The sequence below is a fragment of the Hyaena hyaena genome, unplaced genomic scaffold, assembly GCF_003009895.1.
Source record: "Hyaena hyaena isolate Hyena2069 unplaced genomic scaffold, ASM300989v1 scaffold_1516, whole genome shotgun sequence".
NCBI lineage: Eukaryota > Metazoa > Chordata > Mammalia > Carnivora > Hyaenidae > Hyaena > Hyaena hyaena.
The window spans coordinates 92,558-109,814 of NW_024082148.1; the positions used below are offsets into that span (position 1 = coordinate 92,558).

At 35.5% G+C, this 17,257-nt stretch overlaps 1 protein-coding gene across 2 annotated transcripts; it reads right to left on the bottom strand.

Moving 5' to 3' along the window:
- Positions 1–1,311: 1,311 nt before the first annotated feature.
- On the bottom strand, positions 1,312–15,632 carry CLEC2D (C-type lectin domain family 2 member D). 2 transcript variants are annotated; one of them, XM_039223983.1, is made up of 5 exons: positions 15,410–15,632; positions 11,821–11,931; positions 7,419–7,603; positions 2,834–2,937; positions 1,312–1,676 (listed from the first exon to the last, which is right to left on the bottom strand). In XM_039223983.1, exons 1-5 carry the CDS (start codon positions 15,507–15,509, stop codon positions 1,538–1,540), a joined length of 639 nt encoding a protein of 212 aa, XP_039079914.1. In that variant the 5' UTR covers positions 15,510–15,632; the 3' UTR covers positions 1,312–1,537. The 2 variants fall into 2 exon arrangements, with proteins under 2 accessions (XP_039079914.1, XP_039079916.1); XM_039223985.1 differs by lacking the exon at positions 11,821–11,931.
- Positions 15,633–17,257: the final 1,625 nt, after the last annotated feature.

Sequence of the window (17,257 nt, forward strand, 5' to 3'; positions counted from 1 at the left end):
CAGGTGACTCCCAAACTGCTGCTTCTATGGGGTATCTTGGTGAGGTTGTTTGTTGCGCTGATTTTTTAAGGGTGTGGACTCAGTTTCCTAATAACCCTGAGGCTTTCCCTGATTTTTGAGTTTCCGAGGGTTAAGGCCCACTGATTGTAAAAACTCACAGAGTTAAGCCCTTCTAGTTTTCAATGCCAATTATTATGGGATTCGTCTTCCCAATGCAGGTCATCCAGGCCTTGGGTGCCTGGTGTGGAGTCTCTTCCTCTCCCTTCTCTGTGCCTGTAGTGTTCACAGTCTCATGGGTCAGTTTGGTTCTTATTTGAGGGAGTGTCAGTCTGGCTCTTGACTGCATCTCCACATTTTCCGCTGTTATCTGATATGGCCTCGTCTCTAAGATTAACTGTGGAGATCCTGTTCTTCCAGTCTTTGGGTCATTTTCTGGGTTATTTACACTGCTGTGGGTGTTACCTAGGTATATCTGGGGGACAAGGTGAACTTAGGATCATCCTATCTACCATCTTCCCCAGAAGTTCTGATTGGTTTCTTTATTTAAAAAGTATATACATAACAAATACACTTACAGATGTTTATTTTATTTATTTTGTTTAAGTATAGTTCACATATAATATTATTTTAGTTTCAAGTGGACAACATAATGATTTAACATTTAAAATTTTTTTATGTTTTATTTATTTTTGAAAGAGTGAGAGAGAGAGAGAGAGATGAAGCACAACCAGGGGAGGGACAGAGAGAGAGGGAGACACAGAATCTGAAGCAGGCTCTAGGCTCTGAGCTGTCAGCACACAGCCTGACGCAGGGCTTGAACCCACAAACCATAAGATTATGGCCTGAACAGAAGTCAGACATTCAACCCACTGAGCCATCCTGGAGCCCCTCAATGAGCAGTTCTTAAAGTGTTTTACACATATTGTGTAAAATGCTAGTTTCAAAAGACCAATAATGAAAACAGAATACCAATTCTCTTTTACATAATTGGAACCTCACCCTGAGGAACAAGAGATAACTGTAACAGTTGCAGCTTACTGCCTCTCAAGGAATTTATTCAGAGAATTACACTAGAAATAATTTTATGAAATACTTCATTGTGCAATCTTTTCATTCTATTTCAGTAAAATACAAGTGTGAACATTACTTATACTTGAAATTTTACTAAAATGTTAATATGGACTCCTAATTTATTGCAGTTTTGCAATAACCAAGCTATAGAATAAGTTCAACTGTCCATTGGTAGGCGAATGGATAAAAAAGATATGGTATAATCAGACAACAAAAAGAAATAAGAGGCATCCAAACCAATAAGAAAGAAGGCAAATGTAATATTTGTAGACGACGTAATGCCCTATGTAGAAGAAGTTCATCAACAAAACTATTAGAATTGATACATGAATTCAATAAATTTGAAGGATACAAAATCTATGTACAGAAATCTTTTGCATTTATAAAAATATTATTTATTTTTGAAGGGGAGTGCAAGCAAGGGAGGGGCACAGAGAGAGGGAACAAGAAAATATCAAAGGAAGAACTATGCTGCAGTTTGCGACCGCACATTGGCATATCTGTCCGATTTGGAACAAATCCACTTCCTTTCCGTATAATGCCTCGCACTGCTGGCACCTTTGTCATTCAAATAAGCACACTCTCCTCCTCCCCTGATTGGAAAACTGCAATGCAAGAAGGAGAACCAATCAGTGGGCCACTGGATCGTTCTTTAAAAGCAGAGGGAATAGGGGCGCCTGGGTGGCTCAGTCGGTTAAGCCAGGTCAGATCTTCAGCTCAGGTCAGATCTCATGGTTTGTGGGTTCAGCCCCGCATCAGGCTCTGTGCTGAAAGCTCAGAGCCTGGAGCCTGTTTTGGATCCTGTCTCTCTCTCTCTCTCTCTGACCCTCCTGGACTCATGCTCTGTCTCTCTCTGTCTCAAAAATAAATAAACTATAAATTTTTTTAAAAAATAAAGCAGAGGGAATAAAGATGAGAAAATTAGGAGACTAACATTAATTCAGCCTCTAAATATAAGAGGCATTATCCATAGTCTCTCTTTAGTATTAAAAATTACCCTGTGAGATATATATCGTCACTTTTTATAGCCGGCAGGGGGAGTGGATTGGGGGCAACAAACAAACAAATGAAACTAACAGAGTTTCCCAAGAGTCCCTAACAAATAAAACCAGGATTCATGACTTAATCAATGAAAACGCAGGGCCCAGGCTATTCCCACCTTCTTCACTTTGGGAAAGAGGAGAAGGAAGAAATGCTGCTATTTCACAAGTAATTTTTTTGTTCTTCTTCTTTCTAGGCCCTGATCTTCTGTGGTCTACTCAGCATTTAAGCGGCCTGACTCAGACATCTGGGTCAGCATTTAGACTAGAAGTTTTCCCCCTTTACTCTTTGAAATTGCTCAGTGTGACATGATTTGCCTTTTGTTAAGACGTGCCAGCCCTTACTAAGTATATTTTTCATGTCTATAGTGATAAACAATTTTCAACAACTTAGTTAACACTGTTTACTCCTTTAAACACTAGAGAATTAGATGAAGTAAACATTATGGTTTCAGTTTTATAAAGGAAGAAGTAAAGTTCATCCTATATGTTTATCAAGCATCCACAGTGTGCTAGGCACTGCAGATACAACAGTGTATAAATATAAGCTCTAATTCCTAAAACTTTGTATCTGTCCACGATCAAAAAGCGAATAGGTAAGATCCAGTTGTCAAACTTACCAATGTCTGGTCCAGTGCTCTTTCCAATATATTTGGTCCTTTAAACACTAGGTATGGGTACACTATGATACAAATATTGCTATCATATTATTCAGGACTTACCAGCTGGTGAATTCAGTGCCATTTACCCATTTCCATGGCTGGCCTTGTTCTCTGCTGAGCCCGATCCAGTGGTCGAAGAGGCCTTTATATCGCATTAGGAAATCCTTTCAGAAAACAAAGAGGATATGCATTAACTGGACATTGTCTGGCCTCTGCCAGAAGAAATGTTGTTTCTATGCTATATTCTTAACTGTTTTTATAAGTTTCTTCTTTTTAATTTTGTATTGTTTAATAATACATAGAGAATAGATATGCTATAGTAGCACAGGCAAATGAGTATTAAAACAGAGAAATTGCTGATAACTTGTTTGCTTTTAATTCAGGCTAGTGCCACCTTGTATTACCACTCCATCATTTGTTTATCTATTCTATTATTGGTTTCCACTAGTATTATTTCAAGTTTGAAGTTATTATGAATGCTGTCATGACTCGTGACACCTGTCCTGGAATGAATGATTAGGCCACAGTAATGGTTATTGTCAATTTTACCAAATGACATCGAACTCTTTTAGGATGCATTGTAGCAAATTATATTCATACCATCATTGTAGTTTTCCATGCTACACATCCTTGTCAACACTTAGAGTGTCTTTTTGTGATTATAAGTATTAATTTCAATACAACAAAATGTATAATATTCCTTTATGATTATGGATTTGATGACTTCTCAGGGAAATTCTTACTCTTTGGAGATGACATTTATTTTTTCTCTTTCTTTTTTAGTTCCTTGAGGTATGCAGTGGGGTTATGGACTTTAGATATTTCTTTTTTTTTCTTTAAGGTATGCATTTACAGTTGTAAATTCCCACTTTGTATTGCTTCTACTGCATACCATAAGTTTTGGTATGTTACCAAAAACTTATGTTTTGCATGTTTTCATTTCATTTGTTTCAAGGTATTTTCTAATGTCCCCTGTGATTCCTTTTCTACTCACTGAATATTGAACAGTGGGTTGGTTAATTTCTACATATTTCTGAATTTTCCAATTTTCCTTCAGCTGTTGATTTCTAGTTTCATTCTATTGTGTTTACAGAAGGAACTTGGCATGATTTCAATCTTTTCAAACTTATTGTTTTGTGACCTATCATATGAACTATCCAGAAAAATGTTCCACACACACTTAAGAAGAATATGTACTCTGCTGTTCTTGGGAGGCGTTCTCTGCAGGTTTTTTAGGTCTAACCGGTTTGCAGTGCTGCTCAAGACTTGTACTTCTTCACTGTTCCTTTTCTGGTTGTTCTATCCATTATTTAAAAATTTTTAATGTTTATTTATTTTTGAGACAGGGAGAGAGACAGAGTGTGAGTGGACAAAGGGCAGAGAGAGAGGGAGACCCAGAATCTGAAGGAGACTCTAGGCTCTGAGCTGTCAGCACAGAGCCCGACACAGGGCTCGAACCCACAAACCGTGAGATCATGACCTGAGCTGAAGTCTGACACTCGACCAACTGAGCCACCCAGGTGCCCCAGTTCTATCCATTATTGAAAGTGGAATCATTAAGTCTTCAGATATTATTATAAAACTATCTATTTCTCATTTCAATTCTATCAATTGTTCCTTCATACATTTGGGGGCTGTGAGTACTATATGTTCATAGTGGTTATCTCTTCTTACTGTAACAAAATTTTTATCAAGATGTAATATTCCTTCTTTGTCTCTTGTAAACTTTCTGCTTTTGTCTATTTTGTCCAACAAGAATATAGTCACACAGCTTTATTTTGTTTACAGTTTTCATGTCATATCTTTTTCCATCCTTTTACTTTAAACTTCTTTGTGTCCTTATACCTATGGTGAGTCTCTGATAGCATAGAGATGGATCTTGCTTTGTTTTTAGCCTACTGCCAGTCTCTGCTTTTTAATCAGATAGTTTCATCCATTTGCATTTAATGTGATTCCCAATGAAAGACTTATTTCTACCATATATCTGTTTATTTTTATATGTCTTATGTGGTTTTTATTCTCAAATCCTCTATTATTGCAAATTTTTTTAGTTGAGTTTTTGTAAGTACTGTTTTTATTCCCTTTTTCTTTTTCTGTATATATTTTAGTAATTTTATTAGTGGTTACCTTGGGGATTGCAATTAACACTTTAAACATCTAACAACCTAGTTTATAATGTGGACTTGGTTTCAATGGCATATAAACATTTTGCCCCTATACATCTCCAACCCTCTCTTTATAATATTGTCATAGACTATATATGTATATGCTATATGCTCATTAACATAGATTTATAATTATTGAATTATGACTTCACCTGCTAAATCATATATGAAAGGAGAGAAGTTACAAACTAAATGAAAAGTATAGTAATTCTGGCTTTTGTATTTATCTGTGTGGTTACTTTTATGAGTAGTTCTTTATTCTTTTGGCTCTGAGTTACTTTCTAATGTGCTTTAATTTCAGCCTTTATCATTGCTTATAGGATGGGTCTACTGATAAGAAACTCACTTAGCTGCTGTTCTTCTAGAAGTATCTTAATTTTTTTCCCATTATGAAAGATAGTTTTGACAGATACAGAATTCTAGACTGGCAGGGCTTTTTTTTTTTAGGATTTAAAATATGCCATTCCACTGCTTTCTAGATTCTATGGTATCTCAGGATAAGTCAACTAGTAACCTTATTGAGGATCCTAGGTACATGCCTCGTCCCTTTCTGCTTTCAACTTCTCTTTAGGCTTTGACTCTCATTTGTCTTAATGTAGTTTTCTTTGGATGTATCCTTCTTGGAGTTTGTTGAGATTCTTAGACATGTATATTCATATCTTTCCTCAACTTTGGGAAGTTTTTGGCCATTATTTCTTTACATATTTTTTCTACTTATTTTCTTTTCCTTCTAGGAGTCTCACCATGCATATGTTGGTTTGCTTGATGACGTACTATAGTTCCTTTGAGATCTCTTTCTTTGTCATTATTTTTAAATTTTCTTTCTATTCCTAGACAAGATTCTTTAAGTTTTCTTATCTTCAAGTTTGCTGACCCTTTCTATTTTTTTAAAAATTTTTTAAATGTTTTTTTATTTATTTCTAGGAGAGAGAGAAAGAGAGACAGCGTGAGCAGGGGAGGGTCAGAGAGAGAAGGAGTCACAGACTGAAACAGGCTCCAGGCTCTGAGCTGGCAGTCAGCATAGAGCCTGACGCGGGGCTCGAACCCACGAACCGCAAGATCATGACCTAAGCAAAAGTCGGACGCTTTACCGACTAAGCCACCCAGGCGCCCCTGCTGGCCCTTTCTTCTTCTTGCTCAAATATGCTTTTGACTCCTCTAGGGAGTTTTTCTTTTCAATTATTGTACTTTTCAGGTCTAGAATTTCTACTTGGTTCCTTTTAATAATTTCTACCTCTTTGGTGACAGTCTCATTTTATTTATATACCATTTTTTCTGATTTCTTTTACTTTTTCTGTCTATGGTTTCCTTTAGCTCACTGAACATATTTAATACAATAGATTTAACATCTTTGACTAATATTTCCAATGTCTGGGCTCCTTCAAGGATGGCTTCTGTCAAATATTCCTTCCTGTGAATAGGCTATGGCTTCCTATTCCTTTGTATGTTTTGTAATTTCTTTGTTCAGAACTGGACATTATGCATACTCTATTGTGTTAACTTTGGGAATATACTTCTTTTCTTCAGAGATTGTTGAAATTTTGATTATTGTGATTCAAAGGCATCTGGTTATGACTTTTCCAAACAATTTTTACAAAATGTCTATTCCCTACGGTGTGTGGTCACTGAAATTTCTATTCTGTTATTTCTATGGTCAGCCAGTTACCTGCCAGGGTTTTCTTAAATGCCTAGATCCCCAAAGGGGGGAAAAACAAGTACTGTTTCTTTAAGTGCTTTGAAAATCACTTCATTTGGTAGGAGTTGAAGAAGAAAAATGGCAGTCCACCTCTTTGTCTGCCCTTCAACAATGAAAAGCAGCAGTCAAAAGTAACACCACATAACCACAGTATTTGAAGCACCACATTCTTATTGACCATCCTGGCTCCAGCAAGCTTTACCAGATACATGGCCAGGAGGCCCCATGATTCCCAGACATGATGGTGGGGAATGTTAGCTGCTCAGTGGGAAGGCTGAAATCCATGGAGATTAAGGTAAATTTACTAACCTCTGCATTAAGTTATCCCTTGGTTGCTGCAAGACTCCAGAGTTCCAGATCCATTACTTGAGAGAGTTTCTACCAGTCCAATAGCTGTTCAGGTGTAGGTACAGATTTCAGAGCTTCCTACTCTGCCATCTTCTCTGACATCACTCCTGCCTGATTTATTTTGAAGCAATGTTAACTTAATTCAGATTTAAAATCATGTTTCCCTCTCTAATTTTCTAATTCTATTTGCACAGTTCTTGCTCAGTAGTCAAAGAAAGCCCTGGGTTGCTCTCTGGCCACTTTCCTGCTATGAATGTTAAGGTAACTTGTAGGTGATTCACTGCAGAATGTAACACCTACTGGTTTTTCTCTCCTTATGTTAAAAAAATCAATGTCTAGGTAAGTGTCTAAACTGGTACCTTAGACATTCTCCATAGAATTATGTAGTGTATAGGTGGGGCACATGATTTTATTGTAGACAGAACTATTTTCTTACCAGTTCCTGGAGGGTTTCAACTTGAGCAAGATCAGCACCGTGTGACTTACAAAACCTCTGGCTGAATGTCCAATTTTTGATGTCATCAGAAAAATAGAAACACTTTCTTTGGAAACCAATCCAGTCTTCTGGGCATGCAGGTTCAAAGCACTCTGATGGTGTTTCATGGGATCGTCTTCCCCTTACTAAAAATAAAAACAGCTGACTTACATTTTCCTGTATACATTAGCAAGTGCTTTCTAATACACTGTTCAATAACTGTGTGAACTGCTAAATATATAATCCTTATTTTTCAAACAAGGAATACGATTCTGAAGGTCACTGTGTATATCACACAGCAAATGTCAAAGCTGAGATTCAAACTAATGCCTTAGTTAGTGGATGAGTTGAAAGAATTAATGATGTCTTAAAATCTGGACCATAGACCTGTCTACTTGGATTTCAACAATGCTACCTTTCTTAAAATACTAGGTACATCAATAGCAACATTTTATCACTCTTAGATAATAGACAGTTCAAGAGCTCTAGATGCCTTCCTCAATAAAAAGAGAGACGGTATAGATACCTTTTGTGAATAGAGTTTCTAGAAATGAAATGGCCAGATAGATATGTAAAGAGTCCCATGATGATGAAAGAAGTAGTTTTACCCTGAGCAGCCTTCTACTAAGGAAGTTTTGTGAGGCTCTCTCTATTTTGAAGCTGACAGGACCCCATTGGGTAGGCTTTTCTGATACACTTCCCATATAACCAGGAGAGATGCTCTCTGCAGGTGAGATTGAAAACAAGAAAAGTCTCCCCAGGTGACCTTTACTGATTTACTAGTAACCAACTCCTTTATTTCTATACCCATTTTCTCTAATTAACCTCACAGCTTCTTTATTAAATAAGTAATGTTAATTTAAATCCCCATGGCTTTATTTTTGCACTATTATACAGCCAGTTAGTCGCATTGATAGTCCCTCTCTTTGCTTTCTCTCTCTCTATCTGATTTGCTTGTTTCATGTATTTGTGTTGTAGAAGTAAAATCAAATCTTTGTCCCCAACTTTCAGACTAGACAAGAGACTGCTACATATGTTGACCAAATTCAAACAAGTCTTCCCTCTTTGTATGTGTTTTGCAAAGTTCGAGTTTAGGCAGAGAAAGTGATAAGTAATCACTCTACTCAGGGCTGCTGTCCCGAGGTGATCCTAAGCAAATATCACACTGAGAAATCTTTAAACTGAGGATGACCACAATGGATTAATGATCACTTTTTCTACCTTCTCTTTATCTGTAACCTTATAACATTTCCATTAAAGATGATAACGGTGGTAGTGATGCCACTTATGGTAATAAAATAACAGCAAACAGTTTATTTTTTATTAGGTGCATCCAATTATCCAATGCATCCAATTATTTAATCCTGATTATTTTTCTTTTCTTTTTTTTTATTTTTTTTAATGTTTTTTATTTTATTTCTAGGAGAGAGAGAGAGAGAGAGAGACAGCGTGAGCAGGGGAGGGTCAGAGAGAGAGGGAGTCACAGACTCTGAAACAGGCTCCAGCCTCTGAGCTGGCAGTCAGCACAGAGCCCGACGCGGGGCTCGAACCCACGAACTGCAAGATCATGACCTAAGCGAAAGTCGGACGCTTAACGGACTAAGCCACCCAGGCGTCCCAATCCTGATTATTTTTCAATACACTAAATTTGCAATTACTTACCCGTTACCTTTCCACTTTAGAGTTAAAGATAAATTCCACGTCTCTTGTCTATTAGTGGCCTTTTGCACCCAGATACTTAAAAGCAGAGAAAGAATATACCATACGATTTCACTCTTATGTGGAATTTAAAAAACAAAGCCAAAGGAATGAAAGAAAAGAGACGAACAAAAAACAGATTTTTAACAATGTTTATTTATTTATTTATTTATTTATTTTGAAAGAGAATGTGTTCACACGCGTATGTGCAAGGAGGGGCACAGACAGGGAGAGAGAGAATCCCAAGCAGGCTCTGTGGACACAGGGCTCCATCTCACAAACCGTGAGATCATGACCTGAACCAAAATCAAGAGTCAGATGTTTAACTGACCTAGCCACTCATGCGTCCCCCCAAAACAGACTCTTAACTATAAGAAACAAACAGATGGTCACCAGAGGGGAGCTGAGTGAGGACATGAGTGAAATAGGTGTAGGGGATTAAGAGTGTATTTTGCTTAGGGCACCTGGGTGGCTCAGTCAGTCGAGTGGCCCACTTTGGCTCAGGTCATGATCTCACAGTTTGTAAGTTCAAGGCCCGCATCAGGATCTGTGCTGACAGCTCAGAGCCTGGAACCTGCTTCTGTGTCTCTCTCTCCCTCTGCCCCTCCCCCCTGTCTAAACATTAAAAAAAGTTTTTTAAAGAGTGTATTTAGTTTGACAAGTACTGAGTAATTTTAGAACTGTTGAATCACTCTATCGTACACTTGAGTTAATATAACACTATCTCTTAACTATACTGGGCTTAAAATAAAAATTAAAAATAAATTAATAAAATCAGACTTTTTTCAGCTAAAAGAGTCTATATAATCTCTTACCAACACTAGAGGGAAGTCACAGATTTCAAAATTTCTGGTATGACTGGATAATAGCAAAACTCACAGTCCAAGGGAAGGCACTATTAAGTTCATTTACATGTCAACCATGTTGAGTGGTTTGTATCACAGGGCTCAGATTAGTTTTCTGTCAAAATAATATGAAAAATTTAAAAACAAGTAAAACTATAGTAGTCCACCTAGGACTGAAAATTAGTCCTTCACATATCACAGTCACATAGTGACTATACAGAACATACAAAAAGAAAACCAAAATGATTTAAAAAGAAAAGTCTCTGTCTACTTTATCTACTGGTTTAGTTTATTAATGCTCATAAGCTTATGAGGTGGATTGATGTATCATGTCCATTTTTACAGATGGAGAGATTACGAATAGATGTTTAAGTAATTTTCTAAAATTTCCACAGTTCATGCTCGCAGATTTGAGATTTGAATCCAGAGAGTTTGGTGGTGAAAATGTGTATGTGCCTTATTACTAGACTGCACTACTCTCTTTTAGAAGGAACAATCCTTATCCAAAATTCTAGTATGGATAGTATGATTAGAGAAGTTGGAAAATTGGAAAAGGAAGCCTAGATATTTAAAATTGTATTCAAAATGTAAAATATTAGAAATGTATGCAATCAGTGATCATCTATTGAACACTTATTCTGTTCCAGATACTAAGCTAGGGACTAAGGATATAGAAAAAAAAAAGGTTTTTCCCCCCTGAAGTTGCTCACAGCAAATATAAAAAATGCACATACAAATTAATAATTATAACCCTCAGATAACAAATGCCATGAGAACTTAGGGGTATGACCAGTATAAATTAATATATTATTCTTGAAAAATGGAAACACTTTATAAATTTGTGTGAACATATACCTGCTTTAAAAGGGAGTAAATTCTAATGGATCCAAAATAATTAGATCAGAGTCTTGCCTTTGCCCTATATGAAATGTATGACTTTGGGACAATTATTCAACCATTTCTGATTTTCATCAGATTTCATTACATGAAGGATTTGTATGATTTTAGGAAATTTGAAATTTTTAGCAACATACAGATTCCAATATTATTTTAACTAAAAATAATTTGAGTTTTCTAACAAATAACAATATTCATTGTATACTAACTGTGCTCCAGACATTGTCCAAGTTCAATCATCTACAAATATATTTAATTGTTTCAACAACATTAAGTAAACTGAAGCACTGAGAGGGTATTAGAGCTCTCCAAGTTTACAAAGCTACACCAATGAAAGAGCTAGAATTCAAACCCAAGCCATCTAAATCCAGGATTTTTACTCAAATTTGTGCTTTTAAACTCTATACTCTGATTAACCTATTATTTGACCAGCAATTTGGTGACCAAGAATTTAATAAAGGATTAAGAAGTATGTGATTAGGTGTGAAAAGAATTAAAAAAGACATAAAAATATAGAAGGACACAAACATATATTTTAAACAGTTATTACTTGCATTTGAGTTGAATCATGGATTTTGTTTTCTATGACTCAAGGGCATAATTTTCTGATATATATGTATAAATATATATAGTAAAACTACATGATAAAAGGCCTAGCAATAACATAAGTTAAAGCACAATATGACTGGCAATTGGGTTCTACCTTTTGCAAACTATGGTCATTCTCTTAAGTTTGTAATAATATAACCCCTATATTACACAATTAAAATCTTAGACCCCACTTATAAGGTTACTGGAATTTAACTTAATTGGTGAAATGAAAAAAAAAATAGGAACTGTAAAGAACAGGAAAATTATCACTAAGTGCCTTCTTCTTTTGGAAAGTGAACTTCTCTAGATGAACAAGATTACAATTTACTTACCAGAAATAAAAATAAACAGCATACATAATAAAATTATGGAGATTATGATTATGAGGGAAACAGCTAGAATCTTTTTAATGTCAGTAAAATACTTTTTTGAAAGCAGAGAACCTGGAAAAAAAGAATGAAGAACACATTTTTCTTTAGGTTTTGTTTTGTTTTGTTTTTTTTACATTAACTGCAGAACACCCATCAGACTCCTAGAACCATTAATCATCAAAATGTTACTTCCTCTTCATTCCTTCTCACTAGAGGGGACAATTAGCCTGTCATTCTATGAATTTGCAATTTTGCCTCTGGAGTTTACTTGCTCACAGAAGCACTGCTCTTAACACACAAGCCATGAAGTAGCTTTGCACCCCTTCCAAAAACTAAGTACAAATCTCATTCTACTTACAGACCCAGCTACCAATTTAAAAGAAATGTAAGAGAGATTCATGTTAATTAAATGACAGGAATAAAATCAGCAAACTTCAGACTATTGGAAATTCTACATAATAAAGTATCTTAAATCTTAAAAAAAAACTGTGAAAAGCAAATTTTGAAAAGTAATCATAGGGGATTTTTGGTTAAAAGGGATTTAAAGGCTTTTTATTTAAGTCAAAATTAAGGTGAGAAAATGATCCTCATAAAAGTCAACTTAGTGTTATTCCTAAAGAATGCCTAGAGGGCTTCTGAGGTGGATGCCAAGTTTCTTTATCTAACAAAGACAGTATTTTCTTTATTGAGAGAGAGAAAAGGAAGGAGAGAGAGAGTGTGTTTGAGCAGAGATGGGGCAAAGGGAGAGGGAGAGAGAATCCCAAGCAGGCTACACAATCAGCATGGAGCCCAATGCAGGCTAGATCTCATGACAGTGGGATCATGATCTGACCAAAGTCACAGCTGCCCAACCAACTGAGTCACCCAGGCACCCGAGAAAAAGATAGCATTTAACAAGAATGCTCACCTTAGAATAATTCATTAAGCTGTATAAGTGTTTTGTACAATTTTCTCTATTTGTGTTGTATCTCAAAACATCCTATATTATCTGAAACCTGTTGTAAATATTTTTTAATGTTTATTTATTTTTGAGAGAGATAGCCTGAGCAGCGGAGGGACTGAGAAAGAAGGGGACAGAGAATCTGACGTGGGCTCTGTGCTGACAGCAGAGAGCCGGATGTTGGGCTTGAACTCATGAACCATGAGATCATGACCTGAGTCAAAGTCAGAAGCTTAACTGACTGAGCCACGCAGGTGCCCCTAAACCCTCTTGTAAATTTTGTTGTTGGAACTTTCTTTAGAGCCCATCAGTTGGCCACCATACACACGTTTAGCTACTATATGTTCCTGGCTAGGGGCCCCTGGGTGGATAAGTTGGTTAAGTGTATGACTTGGGCTCAGGTCAAGATCCCATGGTTCATGGGTTCGAGTCTCATGTAGGGCTCTGTGCTGACTGCTTGAACCCTGGAGCTTGCTTCAGATTCTGTGTCTCCCTCTCTCTACTGCCCCTTCCTGGCTCACACCCTATCTCTCTCTCAAAAAATAAATAAACATTAAAAAATTTTTAAGATGTTCTTGGTGATACAGACATATTTGCCTCTAACATTCTCTCCACACTAGAAAATTTTTCATTAATTTTTCCCAGAATAACCAATGGTTGATGCACACACAGGAAAGATCTAAATACACTACAAAGGATCCAAAAACTGAGTTGACATTGGAATTAAAGCCTACAGAATGCTTGAACTAGCCAGAGTAATTGCCTCCTAAAACCAAAAATACCCATATACTCCAAAAATGTAAACAAAGTCAAAATTCTTATAACAAAATGTTTGCTCAAAGTGTGCGGATTGCATTCAAGAATTATTCACCATATGAATAACCATGTGAATTTCAACAAACATGGGCAAAGACAATCAACAGAAGCCAATGCTGAGATGACAGATGTTGGAATCATCTGACATATACTTTAAAGCAGCTATTATAGAAATATTCAAAATATCAAATGAATAAAAAAATAAATGAAGTCATTTAACAAGAATTAGAAATCATCTTTTCCTCATCTGAACTCCTTTTTCCTCTGAATTGATGACTTTTATCAAAGACAAAAGTTTTTTTTCAGTCCTAAATTATGACACTTCAATTTTCTTCAACTGGTACAAAATACTATTTTTTTCACCTATTAAATCATCATATAAAGCCTCAAATACAAGTGGTTTTTTAAAGTTTCAAGCTTCATATATATGTATGATATATATATGAGATTATAAGTGTATAATTATTATATGTGTATAACTATTATATGTGTATGACATAAACATATAATATACACCTATATATACACACATATATACATACATATATATGCATATATATACATATAATATATAATATATACATACACATATAATATTATGTATTATAATACACACACACATATATACACATATACACATATAATATATAATATATACATACACATATGTGTGTGATATTATATATACATAATAAATACATATATAATATATGTTGCATATATGATGATACATGCATAATACATATATCATACAAATATAACACATATATAATACATATAATATTAGAAATATATAATACATGTATAATATATACATATATAATATATACATACACATATTATGTGTATATAATATTACATGTGTATAATATATACATGTATGATATTTAGTGCATATAATATAATAATTATACATGTATTGTATAGATACACAAACATAATATATATTATACATACATAATATTATAAATATATAATACAACTATAATTCCATTTGAATGCTATACTATTTTTCCATTGACTTCGGTTTACTTTTTTTATTTGTTAAAGAACTGTATACTGTTTACCTTTTCTTTACTTTTTATTTCTGTCTTTCCTTTGAGCTTCCATGATAGATTTTCTACCTCATTTTATTTATTTGTTTGTTTATTTATTTATTTAGTTAGTTTTAGAGAGGGAGAGAGAGCAAGAGGTAGAGGGAGAGATCAAGAATCCCAAGGAGGCTTCATGCTAGGCATAGAGCCCAACATGGGGTTGGATCTCACAACCCTCAGGGCATGATCTTGGCCAAAATAAAGAGTCAAACACTTAACTTACTGAGCCACCCAGGCACTCTTATTTTCTATCTTATTTAGTAATGATAAACCTTACATCTGTATAACACTTTAAAACATGTATTGTTGTCAGTGAAAATAATTTCTCTTAATAGTTATTAATTTTTAATTCCACAATTTAATTTTTAATTTAAATTAAAAATTTTTAATCTTTAATGTTTATGAACTGATATTTATTAATAAATATTAATATATGTATATTTCAGTGAGATTAACTTTTAAATTTTTATCTTCAATCCTAAAGTTAACCTGATTCAATTCTCTGACATGTTTCTCTTACAGTTCTCTCTCCTTATTTGTTAGGACAAGTGGTACTCAAGCATCAGCATATTTTTACACAAATTAAAAATCAATTTATAACCTCTAGCATTCCATCCTCACCCTTGAAAACTCTTTTTAAAAAGACTGTCAATCATCTTCCCTGTGCAGACACTAGACCCCATTACTGCCATTATCTTACCACCCTGATTTCCATATATGCTGTAGACAGACCAGCTTCTTGGCTTCCCCAGCAATTCAACGGGCACAGAGCCTTTCTCCACACAATCTCTGTCATGCATTTTGCCCCTACATTGCAGTGAAATGAAACAGTCCACAGCGTCCGTTTGCTTCAGAATGTCTCAAAACCGAGACAAAACCTCATTATTTCGGTTTAGAACTTCCTGATTTTCAAATGCCTCATAAAGAGGCACACTTTGAATCAGAAAGCAACTTGCCCCAGCAGAGTAGGTGGGTGTTTGTGAAACTTTTTAAAAAAAAATACAGGAAAGCTAGTCAGTTTAGTTGAAATATTTGAGCATTAACAGAATTACTGCTGTGAAGATAAAGTGATTGGTTCTCAGAGGCAGTAAGTGTTAGGCACATAAAAGTGACAGCAATCCAAATCTCAAATTAAAACCTATTTCAAGAACTCATTCTCCTTTAAAAAAAAAAAAGTTTTTAAATCCAGAATATTGCGGCTTTTCCAGTTAACCCTGAAACTCTCCAATACTTTAAAAGAGGCTTTTCTCCATTGACTTACAAGAGGTTGCTCTTGTTTTGGGTTTGGTTTTGTTTTTATTCTCTGAATCCACCTCTTCTAGTTCTCAGCTTAAGCGTAGTGTCTCTCAACTTGTAATACCATCGACAGAGGTAAATATGAATTGTCAGGTTTACCCTTTTTGTAGTTTTTCATGATTTTGGCATCAAAGAGGACAGAAAGTGAACCTTGAGAGATTTCACGCTATTTTGGAATTCCTACACAGCAGAATTAATAACATCACTTTTACTATTATTATCATGGCATGATAACAAAACACTACAGTTTATTATCCCTTACCATGATCTAGGAACACTGACAAAAGATTTAAATATGTGTTCTCGTTTAACTGGTGCCACTAGATAATGGGGTTGACATTATTACTTTTATTTTATTTTATTTTTATTTTTTAATTTTTTTAATGTTTTATTTATTTCTGATAGAGAGAGAGACAGCATGAGCAGGGGAGGGTCAGAGAGAGAGGGAGACACAGAATCTGAAGCAGGCTCCACGCTCTGAGCTGTCAGCACAGAGCCTGACTCAGGGCTTGAACCCATGACCCGTGAGATCATGACCTGAGCTGAAGTTGGATGCTTAACCAATAGAGCCACCCAGGCACCCCTATTACTTTTATTTTAAAATGAGCTCCTCAAGTAAGGACAAAGGAATTTGTCTAAATTCACAGTTACTGAAAGACGCCATGATTAAATGATCTGACTTAGGAAAGAATTTGAAACTCATACTCTCCACAGTCAGTAAAGATCAAAAGTTGACTTTGTTAGTCATAAAGTTACCCAAAAAATCTCTCAGTTTCTATTTCTGAAATAGCGCCTCTTAACGTAGTCAGTGTGAGAGAACCATAAAAGGTTGTGTGAAAGAACATGGCCTTTGGAGCAAAATACTCTCAACTTAGACACAATTCATATAGCCTGGTAGTTGTTTAACTTTCATTGTATATAGTAGGCAGAATATTGGCCCCTCAAAGATTCCCTGTCCTAATACCTAAGCCCATGGATATGTTACCTTACATGGAAAAGATTTTAAAATGTCTTTAAGAGGGGCGCCTGGATGGCTCAGCCAAATAAGCATCCAACTCTTGATTTTGGCTCAGCTAGTGATCCCAGGCTTATGGGATCGAGGCCCTCGTGGGTCTCCATGATGAGCATGGAGCCTGCTTGAGATTCTCTCTCTCTCTCTCTCTCTGTCCCTCTGTCCTATTCACTCTCTTTCTCCCGCTAAAATAAATTATTAATTTAAAATAAAAAAATGTCTTTGAAGATGTGGTTAAGA

Coding starts and splice junctions, on each gene's coding strand:
- CLEC2D (XM_039223983.1), bottom strand. CDS start 15,509: ATGCATGACAGAGATTGTGTGGAGAAAGGCTCTGTGCCCGTTGAATTG. Junction 7,604..11,820: donor GCTGTTTATTTTTATTTCTG/GTAAGTAAATTG, acceptor TTTTATTTTTAG/TAAGGGGAAGACGATCCCAT. Junction 1,677..2,833: donor GGCACTGAATTCACCAGCTG/GTAAGTCCTGAA, acceptor CTTGCATTGCAG/TTTTCCAATCAGGGGAGGAG.